Raw genomic sequence first — 23,841 nt, 5'->3', positions numbered from 1 at the left:
AGCATCTTGGGCAACTTCCTCCCAGTTTGCTGCCTGACGCAAGGTAGTCCTCAGCCTCTCAGACAGATATGCTCCCGGCCTGGGATGCAGCCCATATCCAAATGTTGCTGGTCACCCACTTAGCTGGAGATGGGGAGATAGCTATTCTGCCCCTTAACCCCTTAGTGGCTGTGACAGTGGGGTTTATATACCCCATCACAGAAGGCTTGTCCCATTTTTGAGGGGGGCAGGCTGTGAACCAGTAACTTGCCACACTTCATCTGGTGGTAGCAATGGTAAAAGCCAAAGTAGTACTGGAAGGAGTCACCTTTCACTGTCATCTAAGCCAGCTTGGAGCTGTCACATCTCCCTATGGCTGAATATTACACTGGGAATGCACATTCCAGATTCCGTGGGGCAGAAAAATCTTATCACAGGAAAGTGTCTTGGCAGCCAAGAGCCACCTATTGTATTGGGAAGACTGGCAGAAGCTCTGGCCAACATCATCACTTCTGCTCTGCAGGTGCTTAATCCTCAGATGGTGAGGGTGGGCCCTGGTACCTAAGGTAGTTCAGACAGCTCATGTAGGAGACAGGATTAGAACTTAAAACTACCTTGACAAAGAATTTGTCTGAAATCAAGACAAAAGTAAAGACAAGTGCAAAGTGTGCTTAGAAAGTCAAAACCAAATGAACCAATGCACGATGGGGAAGAACCGGCTAGGTGGTTGTACTGCTGAAAAGGATCTAGAGATGAGTGGATTACAAATTGGACATGAGTCAACAATGTGATTAAGCAGCAAAAAAGTCTTAATATTCTGGGGTGTGTTAGCAGGAGTAATGTAAGTAAAATATGGGAGGTAATTGTCCTGCTCTACTTAGCACTGAGGAATCTTAGGAAAGATGTGGACAAACTGGAGAGAGAGGCCCAAGGCTTAGAAAACCTATGAGGAAAGGTTAAAAAAAGTAAGCATGTTTAGGTTTTTTTTTTTTTTTTTGAAGCAGGGGACTGTAATCAAGCACTGAGAGGGAATCTCAGCTAGCTGTAGCCATGTAGGGCTCATGACACATAGCGGAAGTGGGGCTCATTCTGGTCCCTAGAAGGAAGCAGCCTCTAGGGGTGTAGGTAGGATGCTTAGGGCCCCTGGAGTATAGAGCCCCGAGGGGATCCACGTAGGGTGGGGGACAGCAGCGCATGAAGGGAATGGATGGGTGGGGCTCAGTCCCCCACAGTGGAGTCCTCCTGGCTGCCTAGAGGGGGCGGGCCCGTCTCTATGGCAGCGGACGCTCCGCCCCGCAGCCCATATGTGGGCCCCACGCGGAGGCGGCGCTCATTCCGCGGCCGGGATGCTGCTGCCGCTGGGGCTGGTCGGGCTGCTGCTGCCCGCGGCGCTGGGGGCGGCGCCGGGAGCCGGGGCGCTGCGGGAACTGGAGGCTGCCCTGGACCCTGCGGCCCTGGAGGCGGCTCGCTTCGCCCTGGAGAGCTACAGCCTGGCAGCGGAGCAGCGCGGGGGGCCGGCCCGGCTGGGGGCCATCCGGCGGGCGCAGGCCCAGGTGCGGGGCCGGGGTGCGGGGCGGGGTGGAACGCGGTGCGTGTGCCGGGCCGGACCGGGGGTATCCGGCAGCCTGGCTGGGGATGGGGAGAACGGACTGTGGTCCGTGTTTGCAGTCACGCACCGGGCGATGAGAGCCAGGCTGGGGAGGGATCTGATATGGCGGTGGGGTGCGGAGGGAAAGGCTGGGACATATGGGTTGGAGTATTGTGTACAAGGACTAGTGGGGTTTGGCCTGGGTTATATGGACTGCGGTGGGGGTCACAGTGTGTGTTAAATGGCTAAAGGCTCTGGCTTGAGTTGTAGACTTGAGGGTATACACATTGATCATACAGGGCAAAGGGGTATATTGGGTTACATGGACGGGGATACAGGGCAAAGGGGCTGGGGGGCATGGACTGGGTTAGAGGATTTGGCAATGACGAAAGGAATAGGGATTGCCAACTCATACCTGGGCCTGGTCTGTGCTAGAAAATTAGGTCATCTTAACTACGTGGGTCAGGGGTGTGACAAATCCATGCCCTAAGTCTCTGTGTAGACCGCGCTAGGTCGACAGAAGAATTCTTCCATCAACCTAACTATCGCTTCTTGGGGAGGTGGATTACATACACCAACGGGAGAACCCCATCGGCGTAGGTAGCGTCTACACTGAAGCGCCACAGTGGCGCATCTGTGCTGCTGTCATGTTTTAAATGTAGACAAGCCCTGAGATATATGGGTCCTTGGGGTTGTAGTTGATATGGTGGGGTATAGCTTGGGCTATAAGAGGGTATAGCCTGGGGATAAAGACTAGAATATACAGTAAAGGTACTGGCAGTGTCGTTTGAGTTATATGGACTGAGTTAGAGGTTATAGACAGGCATACAGGGCAAAAGGACTGTGGGAGATGGAAATTGGGTTATATGGAATAGATAAGGGGCTGTGGACTAGATTATGTGAACTGGGGCCATAAACTGGGTTATGTGGATTGGGAGGAATTACTAATTTGTATGATTACTTATGTGTGTTTCTAAGGGCAGTTACCACCCTGTGAATCTGACTTTCCTTCTTAGTACAGTAACGGGAAGGAAACAATTAGAACTCTGTAGAGAGAGTAACAGATTTGTGAGCAAAAGGTATATAAAGAATCATCCTGCCCAGATAAATGTGGTTGTTTCCATAGCTAAAGAAATGGACACATGGAGAATCCTGCCGTAGGTTGGAATGTTACAAAAACACTTGCTGCAGTCTCTCGCAACATCCTAATTGAAAAATTAATTCAATTTGGCTGGGATCAGAGCACAGTCATGTGTGCTAGACATTCTCTAAGAGACTAAAGAGATAAACAGGAAGGTGTTGGAGTTGGGGAGGTGCCTAATTAGTACCATAGGGCATGGCTCTATTTAACTTGATGATTCAGGAGAAATAGCACATGAACGAAATTTGCAGAAGATTCTAATAGTGGGATCAGCTGGAAATACTGTTGAGAACAGAAATAATACAAAACACTAATTCATGTTAGAAAAATGAACTTTTTCATGGAGATCTGCAGCTAACATGTGAGAGGAAAATTAATCTGAAACCCAGATACTCTAATGGAGGGAGAACTAATCTGATGCATCAGGCAGTCTTTTCAGTTGAGATAGGAAAGTATGAATGCCATTGTACAAGACACTGGCAAGGCGTCATCTGGAATGCCTTGTTCCATTTTGTTCTGGTCACTCATGTTCAACAAAGATGAATTCAGATTGGCCTGGTACAGAGAAGAGTTCCCAGGCTCATGATCAGGGGCATGGAAAGCTGATTTTATGAGTGGAGACTGAAAGAGCTTGGATTAGTTTAGCCTGGCCAGGCAAAGGCTGACAGGGGATCTGGTTGCTCTGTCTAGATACAGTGGGGGAAACTCCACAGAGGGAGAAGAGCTATTGAAGCTAAAGGACAATGTTGGCAGAAGAACAAATTGGGATAAACTGGCCAGGAATCAACTGAGGCTGGAAATGAGAAGAAGGTTTGTGCCCATCAGAGGAGGGAGGGTCTGGAATACCTCCCCATAGGAGCAGTGCAGGGCAAACAACCCAGCTAGTTTGAGGATGGTGCTGGATAAGTTTTGGACTGGATTCTATGATGGGGCGTTGCCTGCGATAGTGGGGACTGGACTTGATAACCCAGGAGGTCCCTTCCAGTCCCACGTTTCTATTGACTTAAAAGCTGATAAAAGAAAATACATGTTTCACACACCCTGTCATGACCCTTTGGAACTACTTGCCTCAGGAAGTCATTGATGTCAAGAACTTAGCAAGATTCAGAAAGGGATTGGCCATTTATATGGGTATCAGGAATATTCAGTTGTCCTACATAATGATAATTTTGGAAGGGATATAAAACCCTGTGCTTCAGGGCTTAAGCCGATCTCTGTTAGAGACCAGGGTGAGAGCTAATGGAGTGAGGGGACGTTATCCCATATCTTCATACTGTGGGGCTCTTGTGCCTTCCTCTGAGGCATGTGGCACTGGCCACTGTCAGAAACAGGATTTTAACTAGACAGACTTTGGGTCTGATCCAGTCTGGTGCAAGGTTCTCTTTCAGGATAGCCCTGGGGAGACACCCCCCACATCCCCTGCAATCTTGCACTCCATTCTAGGTCCCTCAGCGCCAGAGGCATCCCATTCCAGGGCAGAGAGGGCATAGCATCCTGGGGCGGTGCAGGAGCCTGTCTGGCACTAGGTATAACATATGCTTTGCTTCCCATGGCCCCCTGTGGCCCCCTGTGACAGTAGCTAGTGTGCAGAGAGCTCCAACCGCATCCTCTGCTCTGGGGGCTGGGAGCAGAGTCAGTGCGGAGCCCTCACTCCAGCTCTACCCTGACTGGTGCGGGAGATATTCTCAAGGGGCAGTTTACTTCTATGCCAGGGCTCCTAGGAGCTCCACTAATACAAATACTAACTGTAAGATCCCTTTGCAGTGCCAGAGTGGTGTGACTGAGGAGTCAGACCCGCTAGTCTGGATTTGTAACCAGCAGGAATTAACTAACGTAATTAACAATATGTTGCATCTTTCTACTTAAGAAGTCCTGTAGAAGAGTACGTGATTACCCCTTCCAGATGCTGGTAAATAAGAAGATGCAGTAATTTATCCACACCCTTTGCACATTACAAATAAACCAGTTATCGGAACCCAAAATAGGGCAAAGCATTCTAAGCTTACAGGAGACTTGAAAGATGAGGAAACCCTATTTGGGTATGTCTGCACTGCAGGGGGAGGTGTAACTCCCAGCCCAGGCAGACGTGCAGAGGCTAGCTCTGACTGAGCGAGCGTGCCATAAATAGCAGCGTGCCAGGGGGCGCAGGCTGTGGTTTGGGCTAGCCGCCCAAATCCAATCCTGTTGGAGATCCTAGGTATGTACTCAAGCGATGGCTTGGACTAGCAACTTGGGTACGTTCCTAGGATCTCAGATGGGATTGCACTCTGGTGGCTAGCCACTTTTAGCATGCTAGGGCACATACACCTCCCCCCACTGGGAATTACACCTCCCAGCTGCAGTGCTGACACACCCTTAGAACTTGCTGATGGACCGTCATGTGCCCCTGTCAGTCGCAGCTAGGCCAGTAAAGGACTATCTTCTGGAGATAACCCAGTTCCCGTCTTTACATCCCTACTGTGTTGGTACATTCCATTTTACTTACGCCTTTGTGTTCCTGCTGGGAACAATGAGGAATAGACCAGGCAGTTTCACTCTTGTTTCTAGTCAATTTCACTTTTCAAGTTTGGCTAGCATATTGGAGGTCTGTCTAAAAATTACATTCCAATTCAACCACACGTTATTGGGCTGGATGCAGGAATTGCTGGGTGAAATTCTCTGTCCTGTGTCAGGCTCCTGCCTGATCATAGTGGTCCCCTCCTGGCTTAAAATCTGCAAATTTAGCACAGGTCTACCCTCAAACTTCAGACCAGTGCTGGGAGATCTTTAGTTTTATAAAGAACTGCTTCTGGTAGATTACTTTCTGATTGCATGTTACCTCTGTATGTAGCATTGATGAGACCAGTACGGGAGTAATTTGTCCAATTGTGGGGGCCACATTTTAGAAAGAATGTTGAAAAATTGAGGGGATGTAGAGAAGAGGGCTGGGAAAAAAATGCCTGACAGTGAGAAACTTAAAGAGTGCCGCCCGTTTAGCTTCTCAAATTGATCAAAAAGGTGACTTGATCCTGGTGTGAAAGTACCTTCACAGGGAGAAAATCCTAGGTACTAAAGGGCTCTTTAGTGGAGAAAGGCAGAACAAAAACCAGTGGCTGGAAGTTAAAACCAGACACACTGCAATTAAAAATAAGATAAAATTTTTACCAATTAGGGATTAACCCTCGGAACAAACTCTCAAGGGAAGTGGTGGATTCCCCATCTCTTGATGTCTGAGAGTCCAGACCTGGCTGCCTTTCTGGAAGGTGCTTTAGCTGAACACAAGTTATTGGGCTTAACACAGGGGTGACTGTGTGATATTCTCTGAATTGTGCTATACAGGAGTTCAGAGTAGATGATCTAATGGTCCCGGTCTGGCTTTGCAAAATGATGAAAATGCTTTATATTCACCTGTATAATAAATAAGCTATGAAATCTGAACCCAAGTTTGTCCCAACAAGATTCCTGTAGCATCCCTTGCTGTAGAGATGAGCCAGAACTTGGCTGTAATGAATATAGAGGGGAATCTTTATCAAGGCTGCTGGACACAGGCAAACCCTGGTGTTCTGTCTTTCACCAGTTCCCCATTTATTGTCACTGCATGCTAAGTTCTAGGCTGGGGTCTGCAGTAATGGAGCAGATGGTGCCATGCTCTGCCTACCTGAGAACTGTGCTCTGCTTGCAGGTGGTGAATGGGATCAAGTACTATCTGGATGTGACCCTGCTGAAGTCACCATGCAGCCAGTATGGATTCACGAACCAGGATGCCACCATCTGTGAAAATTCAGCGGAGCCGGAGCAAATAGTAAGGACCAGGTGCTGGGTTGTGGTTTTGTTTTGGGTCTGTCACAGCTCCACCCGCTTGGCGCTACACCCCCAGCTTTGGCACAGCCTCTTGGAGGAACCACCTCAGTGTACCAGATCCCCAACTGGGGGGGGGTGTCTCACTGCCTCCAGCACTCCTGCTTCCTGCTGTAATCTCTCTTCAGTGAGTCCGGCTGAGAGAGACTCCTGGTAGAGACTTGTTAATGTACCTCACCCAGCCTTTGCAGCGACACTCAAACAGTGTTGTCAAAACAGTCGGGTTTATTAGTCAGCTGGAACACCACGTAGGTCGTCCATAGGTTAGCACAGAGAAATGAAGGTCAAAGCCTAGTCCCGGTCCATTCTGGCCAGCACAGAGCCCAGCAAGCTGTAGCGAACTCCAGGTTCAGGCTGTCTCTCTCTCTCTCTGTCGATGTCCTTGATTAGCTCCAAGGTGAGAGCCCAGACTCCATCCAGAAGCCAGGTCCTATCCCCCCCCCCCTTCCCAGTCCTTTGTTCTGGAGCTGGGGCGATCTTGCTCAGCTTCCCTGCTGAGAGGTGAGGAAATCCATCTCCCTTTGGGTCATTGGTTATTAGGTGTCAGTGTCCTGGTGACTGGATTTGCCACTGGCTTCTCGGATTCTCAATTGATACAGGGTCATCCTCGGCCAGTCCTTTTTAATGACCCATTCAGGCTTAGACAGACAGTCCTTTTCCACCCCCCACTGGGCAGCCATACAAAATGTAGAGGAAACTGAGGCACACATAGGGGCCATAAATATGTTACAGAAAAATCCTGTTTCATCACAGGGTCCACTTAATCAGATCCTCCCACTCTTAATAGGTCAATTAAACTGGTGTGACTCTAATGTCACATCACTGACCTCTGTGGGATTCGGCCAGATTCTGATCTCTGTGCACCAGGTTAAGTGTGGATTCAGCTCACTGATTTTCATGGGGTGATTGTGGATTTGCACTGAAATCACAGGTTTCAGAGTAGCAGCCGTGTTAGTCTGTATTCGCAAAAAGAAAATGAGTGCTTGTGGCACCTTAGAGACTAACCAATTTATTTGAGCATAAGCTTTCATGAGCTACAGCTCACTTCATCAGATGCATCACGAAAGCTTATGCTCAAATAAATTGGTTAGTCTCTAAGGTGCCACAAGTACTCATTTTCTTTTTACTGATATCACAGAGAGCAGAATCTGGGCAGAGATATTATGAATCACTGCCTTTCTCCTTCCCCCTGTAACTCCAGGAGGGTCACATCTCCAACTGGGTAGGAACCCAAAGGATACACTTAATTTGCATTAAATGGAACAGGTATGATGGTATGGCTAATGGTACTGCAGCTCCCAGCATACCTTGCTTCATCTTGATTCAAGTGGAGGGCACTTATTGTTGAGCTTGGCATCCTGGGATCTGTAGTCTTTGAGGCTCTGTTTTAAGAGAAGGCAGACAGTTACGATCCCAGTGAGTGGACACTTTGGGAAGTCTCATCTGGGATGTGGGGTGGTGTTTAGGGATTGGACTTTTCCGATTCCTGACTGGGATTCTAGAAAGGGATGTTGTTCCCAAAGCATGATGGGGGCAGAACTCTGTGGGTGCCCTCCCCCATGTCCTGTGCACATGCCACTCTTACAGGCAAACACATTCCTTCGGGTCAGAGTGGGAGAACTGGAGAAACTGGGGGGGCTTCGTAGCAGTGGCAGGATAGAGCTGGATCTTCCTATTTCAGAAGCAGCATCACTACTGCTTGATCTCCAGGAGAATTGCTCCTGGTGTTTACAGAATGGGGGCTAAGACACACAGCTGATTGTCTTCTACTGGTTGAAATCAGAAGCAAGGGCACATGTGTATGTACATGCAAACCAGCGCCAGTTTCTTCAAGTATTAAAATGGGGTATCACAAGCAGGCAGTGGAGCTGAGGCTCTGGGAGATGGCTCTGAAACTAAACAGGGACGTTACTAACACAGAACCCAGGAGTCCGGTTACATTGTAAGCAACCTGCTGGTCTGTGTTTGTCCTGTGTCAGACTCTCCAGTCATTGTCCCATGGCCAGGCCTCTGTCTGCTGAATCCTCTCATTCGTTGTCTTGTGACTTGGCATTAACCCAAACACGCTGTAACTAGAGGATCTTTTCATAGCTTTCATTAGTGGAGGATCAGCTGAGTAACTCGGGTGCAGCCTGTTGGCTGGAAGGAGAGGGCTGTGGAGTGAGAAGTGATTCTGCTCTTCTCTGGCATCCTTTCAGCTGAGAGTCTCAGAGCATTTTACAAATAAGTTAAGACACATGCACCCCATCCAAGAGTTAGGGAAACACTGGCACCATTTTACAGAGTACAGCTGAGGGGCTTCCCCAGCATCACATGTTAGGAGCAGAAGTAAGAGTAGAACCCAGGAGTCCTGACTCTCCCGGCCCTTCTGTTCTAACCCAGCAGACTCCACCGTCCTCCCAGAGTCAGGAACAGAATCCACCACCACCATCACCACTCCCTGCCAGTCCACTCATCCCTGCTGCCTCCGGGCAGGTTTCTGTACTGTTCATTTATGAAATTCTGAGGCAAGGCCTGTTTTTCTCTCTGTCTCCTGGAAGTCTTGTCACTTTGAGGTCTGGAGTCAGCCATGGATGAACAGGAAGAGGCTGGTGAAGCAGGAATGTCGTCCAGCTGGTATGGCGGGTCTGCATGGGTGTCATCCCTTTAAAGGATCCTGACTAGAATGTAAACAAGAGCATTAAGTCTGGAATCAAAGCCACACCCCTCCACCACCTGCACACGGCCACTTGCCGTGTATTTCCGGTGTGGAAGGAGCTGGTTATGAAAGCTTTAATCCACTTCTGGCCATTAAAGAGTCCTTTGGCACTTTCCCAAATAGCTGGCTGTTAATCCAATCTCCTGGCCAGACTCCAGCTCGGGTGCTTCCACTCTGTTGACCTAAAGTCCCCCTTGTGGATTCCATCAGCTGTCCTGTCCTCCCCACCTCACCTGCTCCGTAGCATTGCTGTGCACTGTTGCAGAGCTGCCTTGTCTCATCCCAGAAGTGGCTGCATATCAGCGATCCCTGCATTGGTGAGACCACTCCTGGGACACTGCATCCAGATTGGCTGACGAACTGTGAAAAAGATGGTGACAGCTTTGGAAAGGGTTCAGAGAAGAGCCACAATATTCATCCGTTCTAAGGCCAGAAGGAACCACTGTGGGCATCTAGTCCGACCTCCTGCATAACACAGGCCATAGGCCAGCCCTGAATTAATTCCTGGCTGAACTAGAGCAGAGCTTTTAGAATAACATCCCATCTTGATTTAAACATTCCTAGTGGTGGAGGATCTACCCCAGCCCTTGGTCTGTTGTTCTGATGACTAATTCCCCTCATGGGTAAAAATGTGATTCCCATTTCCAGTCTGAATTTGTCCAGCTTCTGGCTTGAATGATTCCAGTTCTGGAAAACCTGCCTGGAGTTAGAGACTAAGGCCTGCTGTAGACTCCCGTTTTGTCCTGGTATAGCTGTGCCAGTTAGTGGTTCTGTATAACATAGACAATGTTTCACTAACCTAGTGATATCTACCCAGCCCTAGTGTGGATGCCGTTTCCTGGGGTAAAGGAGCTTTTACCAGAATAGCTTATTCCCCTTCCTGTACTGGAATAGCTGTACTGACATAAGCACATCTATCCCAGTATAACTGCATGCACATGGAGAGGGTTGTACCACATTAACTAGACTGGTATAGTTAAAGCAATACAAGTTTTGTGCATAGACTGAGCTTCTTAGAGCCTTAAAGAGGAAGATGTGAGTTGAACTCAGGCTGTAAGCGTGTCCCCAGGGAGGAGAGTTTGGAGAGCAGAGGGCTCATCAGTTCAGCAGAGAGAGGCAGATTGAGACCCAAAGGCTGAGAACTGAAGCTGGACAAGTTCAGGCTAGCAACGAGGTACATATTTTTAACAGGGTGGGGTTTAACTATTGGAACAACTGTCCAAGTGATGAAGAATCCAACCTGTCCCTGCGAGTTGTTAGGGATTGGGTGCATCTCTAAATCTATGCTCTAGCTCAGCCACCAGGTATGGGCTGCAGGCAGGAAGGGCCGTCGGAGGTCCTCTGGCCTAGGCTATGCAGGAGGTCAGAGTGGATGACCACAATGGTCCCATCTGGCCTTCCGATCTGGGAATCTAGAACAGTGAATGTGCCCTCCAGTGGCTACCAACAGGATAAGGGACCTGCTACTCTTGCTAGCCAAGGGAGGTCTCCTTTAGCACAAGCAATAGAGGCTGTTGGGCAGGGGTGGCCAACCTGAGCCTGAGAAGGAGCCAGAATTTACCAATGTACATTGCCAAAGAGCCACAGTAATATGTCAGCAGCCCCGCATCGGCTGCTCCGCTCCCAGCGCCTCTCACCCACCGGCTGCCCTGCTGATCAGCGCCTCCCCCTCCCTCCCTCCCCACACCTCCCAATCAGCTGTTTTGTGGCATGCAGGAGGCTCTGGGGGGGGAGGGGGAAGGAGCAAGGGCATGGCAGGCCCAGGGGAGGGGGCGGAAAGGGGTGGAGTGGGGGCAGGGCCTGTGGCAGAGCCAGGGGTTGAGCAGTGAGCACCCCCCGGCACATTGGAAAATTGGCGTCTGTAGCTCCAGCCCCGGAGTTGATGCCTAGACAAGGAGCCACATATTAACTTCTGAAGAGCCGCACGTGGCTCCGGAGCCCCAGGTTGGCCACCCCTGCTGTTGGGCGTGAAGAAGATGGGCACTGGCCCTCATTCTCCCGAGGCGTATGAGAGCTATACAGTAACTGCGTCGGGGCTACCTGCAGCACTCGCTACTGCCTCCTCTTGTGTTTAGAGCCATCAGAGAAGGTCCAAAGTGCAGCCCTCCTGGAGCCAGAGGAGCCGACTCGTGCAAAGACACCAGAAGAGCCAGTTCGCTTGGAGGCCCTTTCCCAGGTGGGTGGCTGGCTGCCTCACTCCTCCTCCTCTCTAGCCCAGTTTGTCCTGTCCCTTGAGGGGCCCCAGTCTCTGTTCTAGTGATGGTAACTCATGTGGAGAGAGTGTGTTGGGCTGGAACTAGGACACATGAGGCCTCTTGCTCCCAGGGTAGGGCAGGGGGTGTGGCCTGGATTAGGGGGGTATGTCACCTGGGGCGGGGGTACTCCTCTGGGTTGCATTTCTCCAGTCCCCTCCCGTGATATGCTGCTTCGTACCTTCCCCCATGCCACTGCCCTGGCCTCTGGCTCCACCCCCTTGCCACCCTGCCCCTACGCTGTGCCTCAGCATGGCACCTCCTCTGGTTACCAGCCCTAAGGCTGACCTCCTGCAATACTCCAGAGACAGACCTGCTGCAGAAGGAGACTGAGAATGGGTCTATAGCACTCCCTACAGCCAGGCACTCACCTGGCCTTGGCAGATGGCACATCTTCCAGCATCAGCCACTGAGATACCGCCTCCAGCCTTCCAGGTCTCTAAGTCGCTTGCTTCCGTGTCCCTAGAATGCATCCGTCCAGCTGATCTCACTGTTCAAAGACTTCCTGACCACCTACAAGAAGAGCTACAAGGATGAAAGAGGTGAGCCCCAGGTGCTGGCATATCTCTTGGGCCCCCATCCCACCACCTTTCCAGAATCCTGCGAGCCAGCTCCCGTCACCCTTTCAGCTCTTCCCACCTTAGAATCCTTTGCACTGGCTCCTGCAACACTGCAGGGAGCCCCCTGTATCTTGGACACACTCCCTGTCTCACAATGACTCTGACTCCCTGGGTCTGTTGCCCTGTTTAGAAACCGAGAGGCGTTTGCAGATCTTTGCGGGGAACCTGGAAAAGGCTCGGACGATCCAGGAGCTGGACCAGGGCACGGCCGAGTACGGAGTCACCAAGTTCAGCGACCTGACGGGTGAGAGGGGTGATGGCTTTGCACTCAGTATGCCCATGGAGCCCTGGCAGCACACCCTACAGGGAAGGGCTAGGAGCTCCCCGCTCTCTACGCCTGGGGCCAGGGCTGGAGTAGCTGGGAGCTCTCCCCACAGCCAGCCCTCTTGCCCCACTCTTTGCAGCGCCCCCTGCCAGGGGAGATCATAGGCAAGTACCCTGGGCTTCCTGTGTCTCCTGAGTCCTGGGCGTTTCTCCAGAGCTGCCCTCTGTCTCATTTCAGAGGAGGAATTTCGCTCCCTGTACCTGAATCCGCTGCTGGCTAAACTCCCGGCCCGGCCCATGAAACCGGCTGCCATCCCCAGCGACCCGCCTCCTGCCGAATGGGACTGGCGGGAGCGTGGGGCCGTCACTGACGTCAAGGACCAGGTGGGTTTCCATGGCTACATTAACCCGCCTCCCCTGACAGCCGCAGCTGCAGAGCTTAGGCCAACATAACCTGCTGTGGCACTCTGTCTCCCGCTAGTGGCTAGACCAGGTATAGCGGCTGAGGCGGCTAATGCCTCTGAGCTAATGTACCTGGTTTAGAACAAGCTGTCGAGGCTCAGGGAGGTAGATTCAGAGGTTGTGGGTTTGATCCCTGCGTGCGACCCTTCCAGGGATGTCATGTCACCAGTGCTAATATAGCTGTCTCTGTCTCATCCCAAAGAGCACAGGCAGCGTCCTCTGCTGCGAGAGGCCAGGCTCTGTGGATGAGGGGAAAGCGGTGGACGGGTTGTTCCTTGACTTTAGCAAAGCTTTTGACACGGTCTCCCACAGTATTCTTGCCAGCAAGTTAAAGAAGTATGGGCTGGATGAATGGACTATAAGGTGGATAGAAAGTTGGCTAGATTGTCAGACTCAGTGGGTAGTGATCAATGGCTCCATGTCTAGTCGGCAGCCGGTATCAAGCGGAGTGCCCCAAGGGTCGGTCCTGGGGCCGGTTTTGTTCAATATCTTCATTAATGATCTGGAGGATGGTGTGGATTGCACCCTCAGCAAGTTTGCAGATGACACTAAACTGGGAGGAGTGGTAGATACGCTGGAGGGTAGGGATAGGATACAGAGGGCCCTAGACAAATTAGAGGATTGGGCCAAAAGAAATCTGATGAGGTTCAACAAGGACAAGTGCAGAGTCCTGCACTTAGGACGGAAGAATCCAATGCACTGCTACAGACTAGGGACCGAATGGCTCGGCAGCAGTTCAGCAGAAAAGGACCTAGGGGTTACAGTGGACGAGAAGCTGGATGAGTCAACGGTGTGCCCTTGTTGCCAAGAAGGCCAATGGCATTTTGGGATCTATATGTAGGGGCATTGCCAGCAGATCGAGAGACGTGATCGTTCCCCTCTATTCGACATTGATGAGGCCTCATCTGGAGTACTGTGTCCAGTTTTGGGCCCCACACTACAAGAAGGATATGGAAAAATTGGAAGGAGTCCAGCGGAGGGCAACAAAAATGATTAGGGGTCTGGAACACATGACTTATGAGGAGAGGCTGAGGGAACTGGGATTGTTTACTCTGCAGAAGAGAAGAATGAGGGGGGATTTGATAGCTGCTTTCAACTACCTGAAAGGGGGTTCCAAAGAGGATGGATCTAGACTGTTCTCAGTGGTAGCTGATGACAGGACAAGGAGTAATGGTTTCAAGTTGCAGTGGGGGAGGTTTAGGTTGGATATTAGGAAAAATTTTCACTAGGAGGGTGGTGAAACACTGGGGGAATGCGTTACCTAGGGAGGTGGTGGAATCTCCTTCCTTAGATATTTTTAAGGTCAGGCTTGACAAAGCCCTGGCTGGGATGATTTAGTTGGGGATTGGTCCTGCTTTGAGCAGGGCGTTGGGGACCTCCTGAGGTCCCTTCCAACCCTGATATTCTATGATTCTATGACTGGAGTAGCTGGGGGTTTCCCTGCAGTCAGCATTCCCACACCATTTCCTGATGGGGTTTGGGAGGGTCTGAGGGTTTGGGACATTGACGTGTCACTCGTGGGCCATCATCTGTCTGGCCTTGTGTTTCCAGGGTATGTGTGGCTCCTGCTGGGCTTTCTCTGTCACCGGCAACGTGGAAGGACAGTGGTTCCTGCGCCGGGGGTCTCTCGTCTCACTCTCGGAGCAGGGTATGTGGCTGGCACTTGTCGTGTAAAGAAAAGGAGTACTTGTGGCACCTTAGAGACTAACCAATTTATTTGAGCGTATGCTCAATTGGTTAGTCTCTAAGGTGCCACAAGTACTCCTTTTCTTTTTGCGAATACAGACTAACACGGCTGCTACTCTGAAACTTGTGGCGTAGGAGCCAGAGCTGGGCTGTGACACATATAAGGCGGATCCCTTATCCAGGGCCCTGTGGCTCTCCCAGCCTGCACTGCCCAGTCTTGCCACATGGGGAGCTCCCTGAGTCCTGGGCTGTTTAGCCAGGAGAGGGAGCGCATCGCATGGCTGGTGCCCCAGAGAGCCTGACCAATTCCCAGGCTTTCTGGACCTAGCTGGTTTCCCGGAGACGATGGCTCTTCGGAAATTCCTGTTAAGAGTCAATCCCTGCACCAGAGTGAAGAACCCAAACTTGCTTTGAGGAGAAGGGGGGTTGGTTGCTGGGTTCCTCCTCCCACTCCTTATTGGGGGTGGGGGTCAGGAGGTGGGAGCTAATCCCCCTTCAGTGCCCTGATCTCCCCAGAGGTGTTTGCAGCTTCCTCTGTGATTTCAGCACTGTCAGCAAACCTGACCAGGCAGTCCCAGTCAAAAGCGGGGGACCCTGTCATGTTGAGCTCTACACAAGACCCTGACTGAGGTCGCTCCGTGCCCCCGGTGCTGGACAGACACACAGTGAGACAGTCCCTGCCCTGCAGAGCTTCCATTCTAACTAGACCAGGGTGAGGGCGAAAATGTGCACAGAGGGGGGAAGGAGCTTGCCGCAGGTCAGTGGCAGGGCTGGGAATAGAACCCAGGTGTCCCGACTCCCTAGTCCAGTGTCCCACGCTACCTGCTGAACACCTGTGGTGGAAAGAGATATGGAGGAGCCAACAGGGGGTGGGGACAGCTTTGAGGCCAGCAAAGCTTTGGGAGACCCTAACGGAGCCTCGGGAGTCGCTCCAGCTGGCCACAAACATCCCAGCTGGGAGGCTGTTCCCTGGGGGGATGGGAACCTGAGAGCCTCGGGTTGGTAAGAGGCCGGTCTCTCTCCCTGCAGAGCTGGTGGACTGCGATGGACTGGACCATGCCTGCGGAGGGGGACTGCCTTCCAATGCGTATGAGGCCATTGAGCGGCTAGGTGAGCTCAGGACCATCCAGGCCCAATGCAGGGAGGTCAAGGCCTCATCCTGACTGGGGCAAATAGAAGAAGCTCAGGGGTTGGGCAGTTAAGGAAGATGAGCAGTTGTTACTAGCTGAGGTAAAATAGAATAGCAGGGATGGAACTGAGGGGCATTGGCTGGGCTGTATGCGGGGGAAACCTGGGGCTGCGGTAGCAGGGGGCTGCGGGTTGGGACTGAGGGGCATTGGCTGGGCTGTATGCGGGGGAAACCTGGGGCTGTGGTAGCAGGGGGCTGCGGGTTGGGACTGAGGGGCATTGGCAGGGCTGTATGCGGGGGAAACCTGGGGCTGTGGGTCGGGATTGAGGGGCATTGGCTGGGCTGTATGCGGGGGAAACCTGGGGCTGTTGTACCAGGGGGCTGCGGGTTGGGACTGAGGGGCATTGGCAGGGCTGTATGCGGGGGAAACCTGGGGCTGTGGTAGCAGGGGGCTGCGGGTTGGGACTGAGGGGCATTGGCTGGGCTGTATGTGGGGGAAACCTGAGGCTGCGGTAGCAGGGGGCTGCGGGTTGGGACTGAGGGGCATTGGCTGGGCTGTATGCGGGGGAAACCTGGGGCTGTGGTAGCAGGGGGCTGCGGGTTGGGACTGAGGGGCATTGGCTGGGCTGTATGCGGGGGAAACCTGGGGCTGCGGTAGCAGGGGGCTGCGGGTCGGGATTGAGGGGCATTGGCTGGGCTGTGGGTGGGGGTGATGGGGAGCCTAGGGCTGGGGTTGGAGAGGGCTGCGGGTCGGGATTGAGGGGCATCACAGAGCTTTTCCAGATCCCTGTAGTGTTGTACAAGCCCCAGGCGAGTTCCCTGCGGCAGGATCTGTCTCTTAGCCCCTGGCATTATTAACCCTCCCTTCCCGGGGATCGCTCCTTCCAGGTGGCCTGGAGACAGAGGGTGACTATAGCTACGAGGGCCACAAGCAGAGCTGCAGCTTCTCCGCCACCAAGGTGGCCGTCTACATCAACAGCTCTGTGGAGATCTCCCGCGACGAGACTGGTGAGTCTGGGTTCCTCCTACTGCCTCTGCTCTGCCTCCTCCTAACTCCAGTCACTGGGGCCTGGTATGGGGAGGGAGGGAGACTCGGAGCTGCCTGTGGAAAAGACCTGCCCTTCCACACAGCTTTGTATGTTAGGGTAGATTGGGACCCTCTCTTGTTTCAGGAGCTGCCCAGAACTCCCAGGCGAGATCTTCCCCCATGTCATGCCAGGCGCTGCACAGACAGTCCCTGCCCTAAAGAGTGTGGGAGGGGAAAGGCAGGCACAGAGCGGGGAAGGGCGTTGTCCAGAGTCACGCAGCCTGCGTGTGCCAGAGGCCCAGAGAAACCTGGCTGCAAGGAGCACAGGGAACCTCCTGAGCCATGTGAGGCCGAGACCCCTTGGAGGCTGCTGATGCCTGGCGGATTGTGGCTCTCTGCCCCCTTCCCAGCCAGCTCTGCGATAGACCCAGCACCCCTGTCACAGCCCAAACTCACCCGTCCTGTCTGTTCCAGAGATTGCGGCGTGGCTGGCAAAGAATGGACCCATCTCCATTGCACTCAATGCTTTCGCTATGCAGGTGAGCAGATGCTTCGGGGCAGAGCCACCTGCTCCCACATACTTATAGACTGGGTGGGATTGCAGTGGAGTTCAGACTCGCTGGTTTGTTACAGCCTGGTGCGGGCGGGCGGGGATGCAGCATGTGCCTCCGATAAAGAGCTGTGTGAAGGCCCTGAGGCTGCTGACATGTCCTACCCTGGCCCTGGGGCTCTCAGAATGAGGGGTTAAAACCTGGGACCTGAGTTCTAGCTGAAGTCAGGTGGTATTGGATCCAGTGGGATGCCAGAGAGTGAGCATTCAGCGGGCGGGTCTCTCCCTTTGCAGTCAGTACTGCCCCAATACCTGGGCTTGGCACTAGGTGGAGCTGTTTTACAGGGCAAGGGCTCAGTAAGGGGCACTCCGCATCCCAGAGGTGGTCAGCACTGGGCAAGGGATCCCTGTATTAAAAAGCCCTGTGCTCCACCCTAAGGGCAGCTGCATCTCGGTGGCATTGTAGGGATCTGTGCAGTTAGCTCGCTAATGTTATGTTCCTCATCTCACTCCCCTTCAGTTCTACAGGAGAGGGGTCTCCCACCCCTTCAGGCTCCTTTGCAACCCCTGGATGATTGACCACGCGGTGCTGCTGGTGGGGTATGGGACACGTAAGTGACGCTAGTCTGGAATCCACAGGAGGGCCCCCCACGCCTCGGGGACGTCAATTCCCTAGGCTCCCTTAAACCTAATGAGCCACCTTGAGCACATCCTGTTTCCCTCCAGGACTGGCCTTGCTGGCCCTTCCTCCGTACTGTCCAGCCTAGAGCAGGTAGTTCTCATTGCCACCAGCATGTGTCACTGTTGAGCCAAGTCCCTGCTGCTCCCAGCTCTCTCTCATGGATTTGTACTGACCAGAGGCACAGAGAGGGGAGGTGGCTAGCTCAAAGGCATAGTGAGTCTGGCAGAATCAGAGAGCAACCCTGGTGTCCTGGCACCCAGCTGTGCTCTAACCACTAGACCCTACTCCCCTCCCAGCGGTGGGGCTAGAACCCAAGAGTCTGGGTACTACTAGGACCAGTTTCTATAATCTACAGAATCCCCCTTGCTATAAAAGTGGAAGCTGACATCAGGGGCTCAGACAGTGCTGGCTAATGCTGCAACACCCCCTGGCAGCCTGGGCTCTGCCCCAGCCATGTATCAGGAACTGTCCAGCCCCCTCTCCTCAAACTTAGCCTTCATGATGGACCTTTCTACCTTCCAGGTGACCGCACCCCCTTCTGGGCCATCAAAAACAGCTGGGGCAAGAACTGGGGCGAGCAGGTGAGTCCAGTAAGAAGCAGCTGGTGCCCATGCTGTGGGTGTGGGCTGGGATAGAGACTGCTCGGGCCACCTGGCTTTGTTCCTCTTCTCCCAATCCCTCTCCCTTACGCTGGCTGCCTGGCTTTCCCATCCTTCCCCCAGCCCCATCTCCAGGGAGGGGAGGCTAGGCATCCTCCCAGGAGCAGCTCATGCTGCCCTCCCTCTGTTTACTCCCACGTTTCCAGCCTGGCCTAGTTCCCCAGTATCATCCTTGGCAGCAGAGAGCCAGGGCTGGGCAGCAGTGGGTAGAAAAGGGGATCTTCCTCAGGGCTGCTGGACACAGACCAGTCCTTGTGGTTCTCCTGGGATTCCCAGCCTGCACCTCCCAGTCTTGCCACAGGGAGGTGCACAAAGCTAAGCCACAATGAGCAGGTGCTGGGTGAATTAGGCCTGGAGTAGTGGCTTGTTGGCTGATGGGAACCCACCAACCCCTCTTTTTTTCCTTTTCCAGGGCTACTACTACCTGTATCGGGGCAGCAGAGCCTGCGGGATGAACACCATGTGCAGCTCAGCTGTGGTGGACTAGACACTGCAGGACCTCCCCCACCCCACCTCCCTGTGGAATCCCCTCCTCTGTGTCTCACTACCCTGCCCCCAGTCACTGCCCCAGCCCCCAGCACCAGCCGTGCTAGGGCCTGCTAGCTTCCCTAGAGCATAGGAGAGGGACTTGAGAAGGGGGAAGGGCCCTGGCTAAGCTGGGGGAGATGCCACAGTGTGGAAGCGCAAAGGGGCCGGGGAGAGACTTGACTTGGGGCCGGCTGATCAGCAGGATGGGGGAGGCTGTGCCATGCCACCAGGGGGCGCTCATGCATGCATCTTGAGCCCAGAAGGGAGCCCTCTGCCCTGGAGAATGCCACCCAGAAAGAGCTGGGCTAGGATTTCCACTGCAGAATTTGTCCTTATGGGCCATCTCCCAGGGCTGCATCTTTGCAAGCTCTCCCACTGCTGAGGCTCCTGGCTTTTCCCTCCCCCCTGCCAGCTGAGGTCAGTGGGACAGACTTTGTGGAGTGAAAGGCCACCTAGAGTGGGATTCTGGTGGCACTGGAGCTGCTGCCCAATCTATGCTACAGTCCCTTGGGCCTCCTCCAGCCATGGGTTTGTGCAATATCCTGGAATGGTGTGCCACTCATCTCGTGTTCCTCCCACTGCCCCACTGAGCTGGAACCAGGGGTCTTGGCTCCCAGCGCGAGGGCTGCTTTTCAACCCACGCTCTGGAGGCAGCTCGCTCTCTCCTGGCAGAGAAATGTTCCCCCCCCCCGGTTTGCTTTCATTGGTGAATTCAGCACAGTCCCTGCAAGCTGTGCCTGTTCCCATCGAGGGAGGGCGGGGAGGCACTTTGAAAAGCTGGAAACCCTAATTTCCATATGCCATTCCTCGCCCTAATTCTGATACACTGCCCCTAGCTGGAGCTGCTGCTTCTCTCTGGAACAGGAGCTGGGCCTGCTGGTTTCCATTTTTCTAGCCTGCCTGGCTGGGTCTATTACAGGGAAACACTAAGGATTATGCTAAAGATGGGGCATTAAGCCCATGAAACTGACCAGTCTGTAGATTCTGCACCCCTCCCCGCCAAAACCATTTTTGCTCCTGTCTCATGTCTTGGGGCAGGGGTTTCAAAAGCTTCAATTTTGGGGGTGGGACCTTGAAGGAGCCTGGGTTGACAAAGGACAGGCCCTTGAGTCACACTCCCACCCAGCTGTGGCTTTTGGAAAACATTAATTGCGGTGCCCCAAATTCTCCTGGCTCTCAGGGAAATGGAGGCTGCTTTGCAGGAGGGGAGACTAGACTGCAGGATACAGCCAGGTTCGGCCCTAGACCAAGGCTGCCCCTAAATCCGGCCCTGGGTACAGCCAGCTACTGTTTAGCTGAGATTTCCTCCCCTGGCTCTCCTTTCACTGCCAGGTGGGCAGTCCTCCCTCTGGGCTCCCCTTACAGGCAGAGCGGAAGAAAAGCTCCCTTAAATTCCAGAGCTCAGTCCTGGCACCAGCTTGCATGTGAGCAGGGCTGGCCAGCCAAGAAATCTCTCTTGGAGGCAGCAGTTCTCTGGGAGGGTGGGGGAAGGGAGCTCGGAGCACTGCATGCTGGGAGTTGTAGTCCACCCACGTCACACACGTGCTGTATTTTTCAGGTTTCAGAGTAGCAGCCGTGTTAGTCTGTATCCGCAAAAAGAACAGGAGGACTTGGGGCACCTTTTTCAGCCACTCTGGTGTTGCAATTTGGCTCTGAGCGAAGAGAATCCAGCTTTCCTTTAATGCCAAACTGGCTTTCCCAGACTCCCAGACAGGAGCGTTAATATCCTGCCTGGAGCTGGTCAGAAAATATTTGATTTTTTTTCAGTGGAAAGATGTGATTTTTTAATTTTTTTTCAAGAGTGCAAAAAAAAAAAAAATTGATTCTGAAAAGGTGCCAAGCTGGGCTCCTTGGTCAGACTGCATCTCCCATGATGCATTGTAGTCTCCCCTCTTGCTGGCTAACCCCAGTGCCTCATGGGAGTTGTAGTTTAGGTGCTTCTTGTGCCCATTCTCCTCTGCAGCTGGGATCCTTACTCAGGCTAACCTCCCATGGTACACTGTGCTCTCCCCTTTTGGGGAGGCAAAGGTGGTGTGTCATGGGAGATGTAGTCTGGGGAGCACAGTCCGTAAGGGGGAATAGGGACACAAAGCATCTGAACTGCACTCCACTGTGGCATTGTGGTAGCCTGTGGGAACTGGAATATTTAATTGCCAAACTATTTTGATTGCCGGGTGTTTGGTTTTTTTGACACAGAAACAAAAACAATCTAGATTTTTTTTTCCCACCAAAACCAGATCGTTTTCACGAAATATTCCTTTCGGTGAAAACTTAATTTCCTGCAGGAAAACCAGCTGGGTCAGACAATTTTTGCCCAGCCTATATGCTGCCTCCACTGCAGCCTTGTCCCTTCCCATGCAGGGGGTGGGCAGGTGCAGTCTACACTAGGCCTCCTGGCTTCTGCTGCCAGCTCTGCTGCTGCCAATCTGCGTGGTCTGTGTGCAAGTCCCTTCCCCTTATCTATACAGCAAACATGGGCTATACCCCCTCCCCGGGGTGCAAATTCATATAGGAAGCCCTTTGTTCAGGCAAAGTGTTATTGTCAGAGTAGGTGATCAAAGTTGGGGAAGATGGGGGGGGAAGCTCTGTGGCTCCCTATATCTCCTGCCCCATCCCCCAAGCACTGGTGTAAGTCCACAGTAGGATATGGTCGAATAGGCCTAGCTGTGATCTCGCTGCTAAAACCGTTCCATTACATTTGATTCTTTCCGTTTCGCAGAGCCGCACGTAGCACAGGTTGGGGGCTCTGAACGAACGCTGCTAGAGGCTCGCTGCAGTATTTCCCCTACGGGGGCTCCATGGTCAAACGCACTTTGAAAGTGGATTTGCACAAGGCAAGGGGGCAGTAGCCTTTTGTGATTCTGCTTTATGCCTGCCCGGGAAGGATCTAGTCCTCCCGGTGTGTTACTGAGTGACTGGGGTTTTAGTGCCATATGTCACATCGTCACCAGCCCAGATCTCTCCTAAGCAATAAAGAAAAGCCTGCAGGTTGTTGGGTTTTTTCCCCCTCCATTCTGGAAACTCAGGACTGAATTAGCTGATCGGGGTTTCTGGCTCACGGACTGAAATGGCACAGAAAGGGGGCTGGAGTTCTGATCCTTTGTGGGACTGAACCCCTGCTTAAAAGCACGGGCACTTGTCCCAGATAGACCACAGCAAGGAAGCTAAATGTGCAGGTAGGACGAAAGTTCAGCGCACCATGGCCTACCTCCCAGACGTGGGAGGAACAACGGGCTGCGGTTTGTTAAGCACTTTGCTTTTGGAGGATGCTGTTACAAGCGGAGGAGCAAGGAGGGGGTCTGTGAGAGGCTTTTTGGTGGCAAAGCTGGATTTTCCCCCTTGTCGTTTGCACGGAGAAAAATTCTGCATGGTTTGTAACAGAAAAATGCGAAGGGCTGTTCTATGCTGTTACAAGCGGAGGAGCAAGGAGGGGGTGCGTGAGAGGCTTTTTGGTGGCAAAGCTGGATTTTCCCCCTTGTTGTTTGCACGGAGAAAAATTCTGCATGTTTTGTAACAGAAAAATGCGAAGGGCTGTTCTCTGTGCCCGATCTGTGCACCTGGAGGAGAGGGAGGGCAGGCTGGGCCTGCCACAGAGCAGTTGTAGCAGGAGCTCAGAGCGATGCTGTAGGGTTTGATGTTCCTTGATCTGCGTTGTACACTAATAATAAATGATGAACCCAGTGCCTGAGCTGCATTTTCTGTCTGGGGCCGCAGGACCCCCTCCCCCCCAAAACAGTAAAGTTGCAAAGCAGCACCCCTAAGTGGACTTACCATGGGCAAGGTGGAAGTGAAGTGAAATTGAGGGCACCTCCCTCCCTTAGACCACTGTGATCACCCAGTCTGACCCTAGGCCTGCCCTGAAGTGATTCCTGGTTGAACTATAGCACGTACTTCAGACAAAAATCCAAGCTTGATTTAAAAATGGCCAGAGAATCTACCCCATGCCCTGGGAGGTTGTTCCAGTGGTTAATTCCCCCCACTACTAACAATTATTTCCAGTCTGTTTTGTGTCTAGTTCAGCTTCCAGCCCTTGAAGCTTTTAAAGGTACAGCAGTTTTCACTCCCACTCCCACCAGTGCAGAGGGATTTGAACCCATCCGTGGTAGTATTGGAAGCCACTAAACTATCCTTAATCTACGGGGCCAGGAGAAATACTTTCCCCACATGCCATTATCCTTGGGAACTCATGGTTACAAGATACCAAGGCCAAGTAATGGGATTCAGAAAGGGAGTGGACGGTTCTGTGGGTAACTCGAACATGCGAGTTCCAGTAGATGTAACACATTTCGAAGTGGGTTGGATCTCAAGCTGACGGCTTTGGGCCATGAACCACCAGCCTCTAAATTATCCCATCACTGCTGCAGCTCAACTATTGGTGACAGGCTACTGGGTGCAAACCTCAACGTAAATGCCTTGCCCTAGAGTGATTGACTCCAGGGAGTTACTGGGGATGTTCACACCAGCGCGTGCCCATTGGTGCTGCTGCAGCAGGCCTGGACCAGGGGCTCACATCAGTCGAGCCCCATCAGTGGAGTAACAGCAGGGCAAATTGACATGAGTGGGCGCACGGCCTGGGTATGTGATGCTTGCAAATGCCAGATCCCAGGATGGTTTGGGGGGAAATGTTCGGTGACTGGTTTCTAGCCTTGCCCCCCCCGCCATGTACTGTGAGTGTGTGAAGTGCCCAGAGCATCACAGGAGACACTGAAGGACAAGCGTGTGTCCTGAGTGTGTGTGTG

The 23,841-nt window shown here is 52.8% G+C and overlaps 1 protein-coding gene across 1 annotated transcript; it reads left to right on the top strand.

Moving 5' to 3' along the window:
- The first annotated feature begins 1,252 nt into the window (after positions 1-1,252).
- CTSF (cathepsin F) lies at positions 1,253-22,783 on the top strand. Its single transcript, XM_037904686.2, has 14 exons — positions 1,253-1,532; positions 6,370-6,489; positions 9,086-9,161; positions 11,319-11,419; positions 11,962-12,037; positions 12,246-12,359; positions 12,618-12,763; positions 14,393-14,489; positions 15,557-15,637; positions 16,545-16,664; positions 17,158-17,222; positions 17,754-17,844; positions 18,438-18,496; positions 18,987-22,783. The coding sequence occupies exons 1-14, from the start codon at positions 1,284-1,286 to the stop codon at positions 19,059-19,061; spliced, it is 1,470 nt and encodes a 489-aa protein (XP_037760614.2). The 5' UTR covers positions 1,253-1,283; the 3' UTR covers positions 19,062-22,783.
- Positions 22,784-23,841: the final 1,058 nt, after the last annotated feature.

This window comes from Chelonia mydas, chromosome 7, assembly GCF_015237465.2.
Source record: "Chelonia mydas isolate rCheMyd1 chromosome 7, rCheMyd1.pri.v2, whole genome shotgun sequence".
In the NCBI taxonomy this organism is placed as follows: domain Eukaryota; kingdom Metazoa; phylum Chordata; order Testudines; family Cheloniidae; genus Chelonia; species Chelonia mydas.
The sequence above is the reverse complement of the archived record's forward strand: the minus strand, read 5'-3'. Positions and strand labels throughout refer to the sequence as shown.

Bases quoted from the DNA above. Each gene is read 5' to 3' on its own strand.
- CTSF (XM_037904686.2), top strand. From the start codon at position 1,284: ATGTGGGCCCCACGCGGAGGCGGCGCTCATTCCGCGGCCGGGATGCTG. The intron at 1,533-6,369 runs GTGCGGGGCCGG...CTCTGCTTGCAG, and splicing joins TCCGGCGGGCGCAGGCCCAG to GTGGTGAATGGGATCAAGTA. The intron at 12,764-14,392 runs GTGGGTTTCCAT...TTGTGTTTCCAG, and splicing joins TCACTGACGTCAAGGACCAG to GGTATGTGTGGCTCCTGCTG.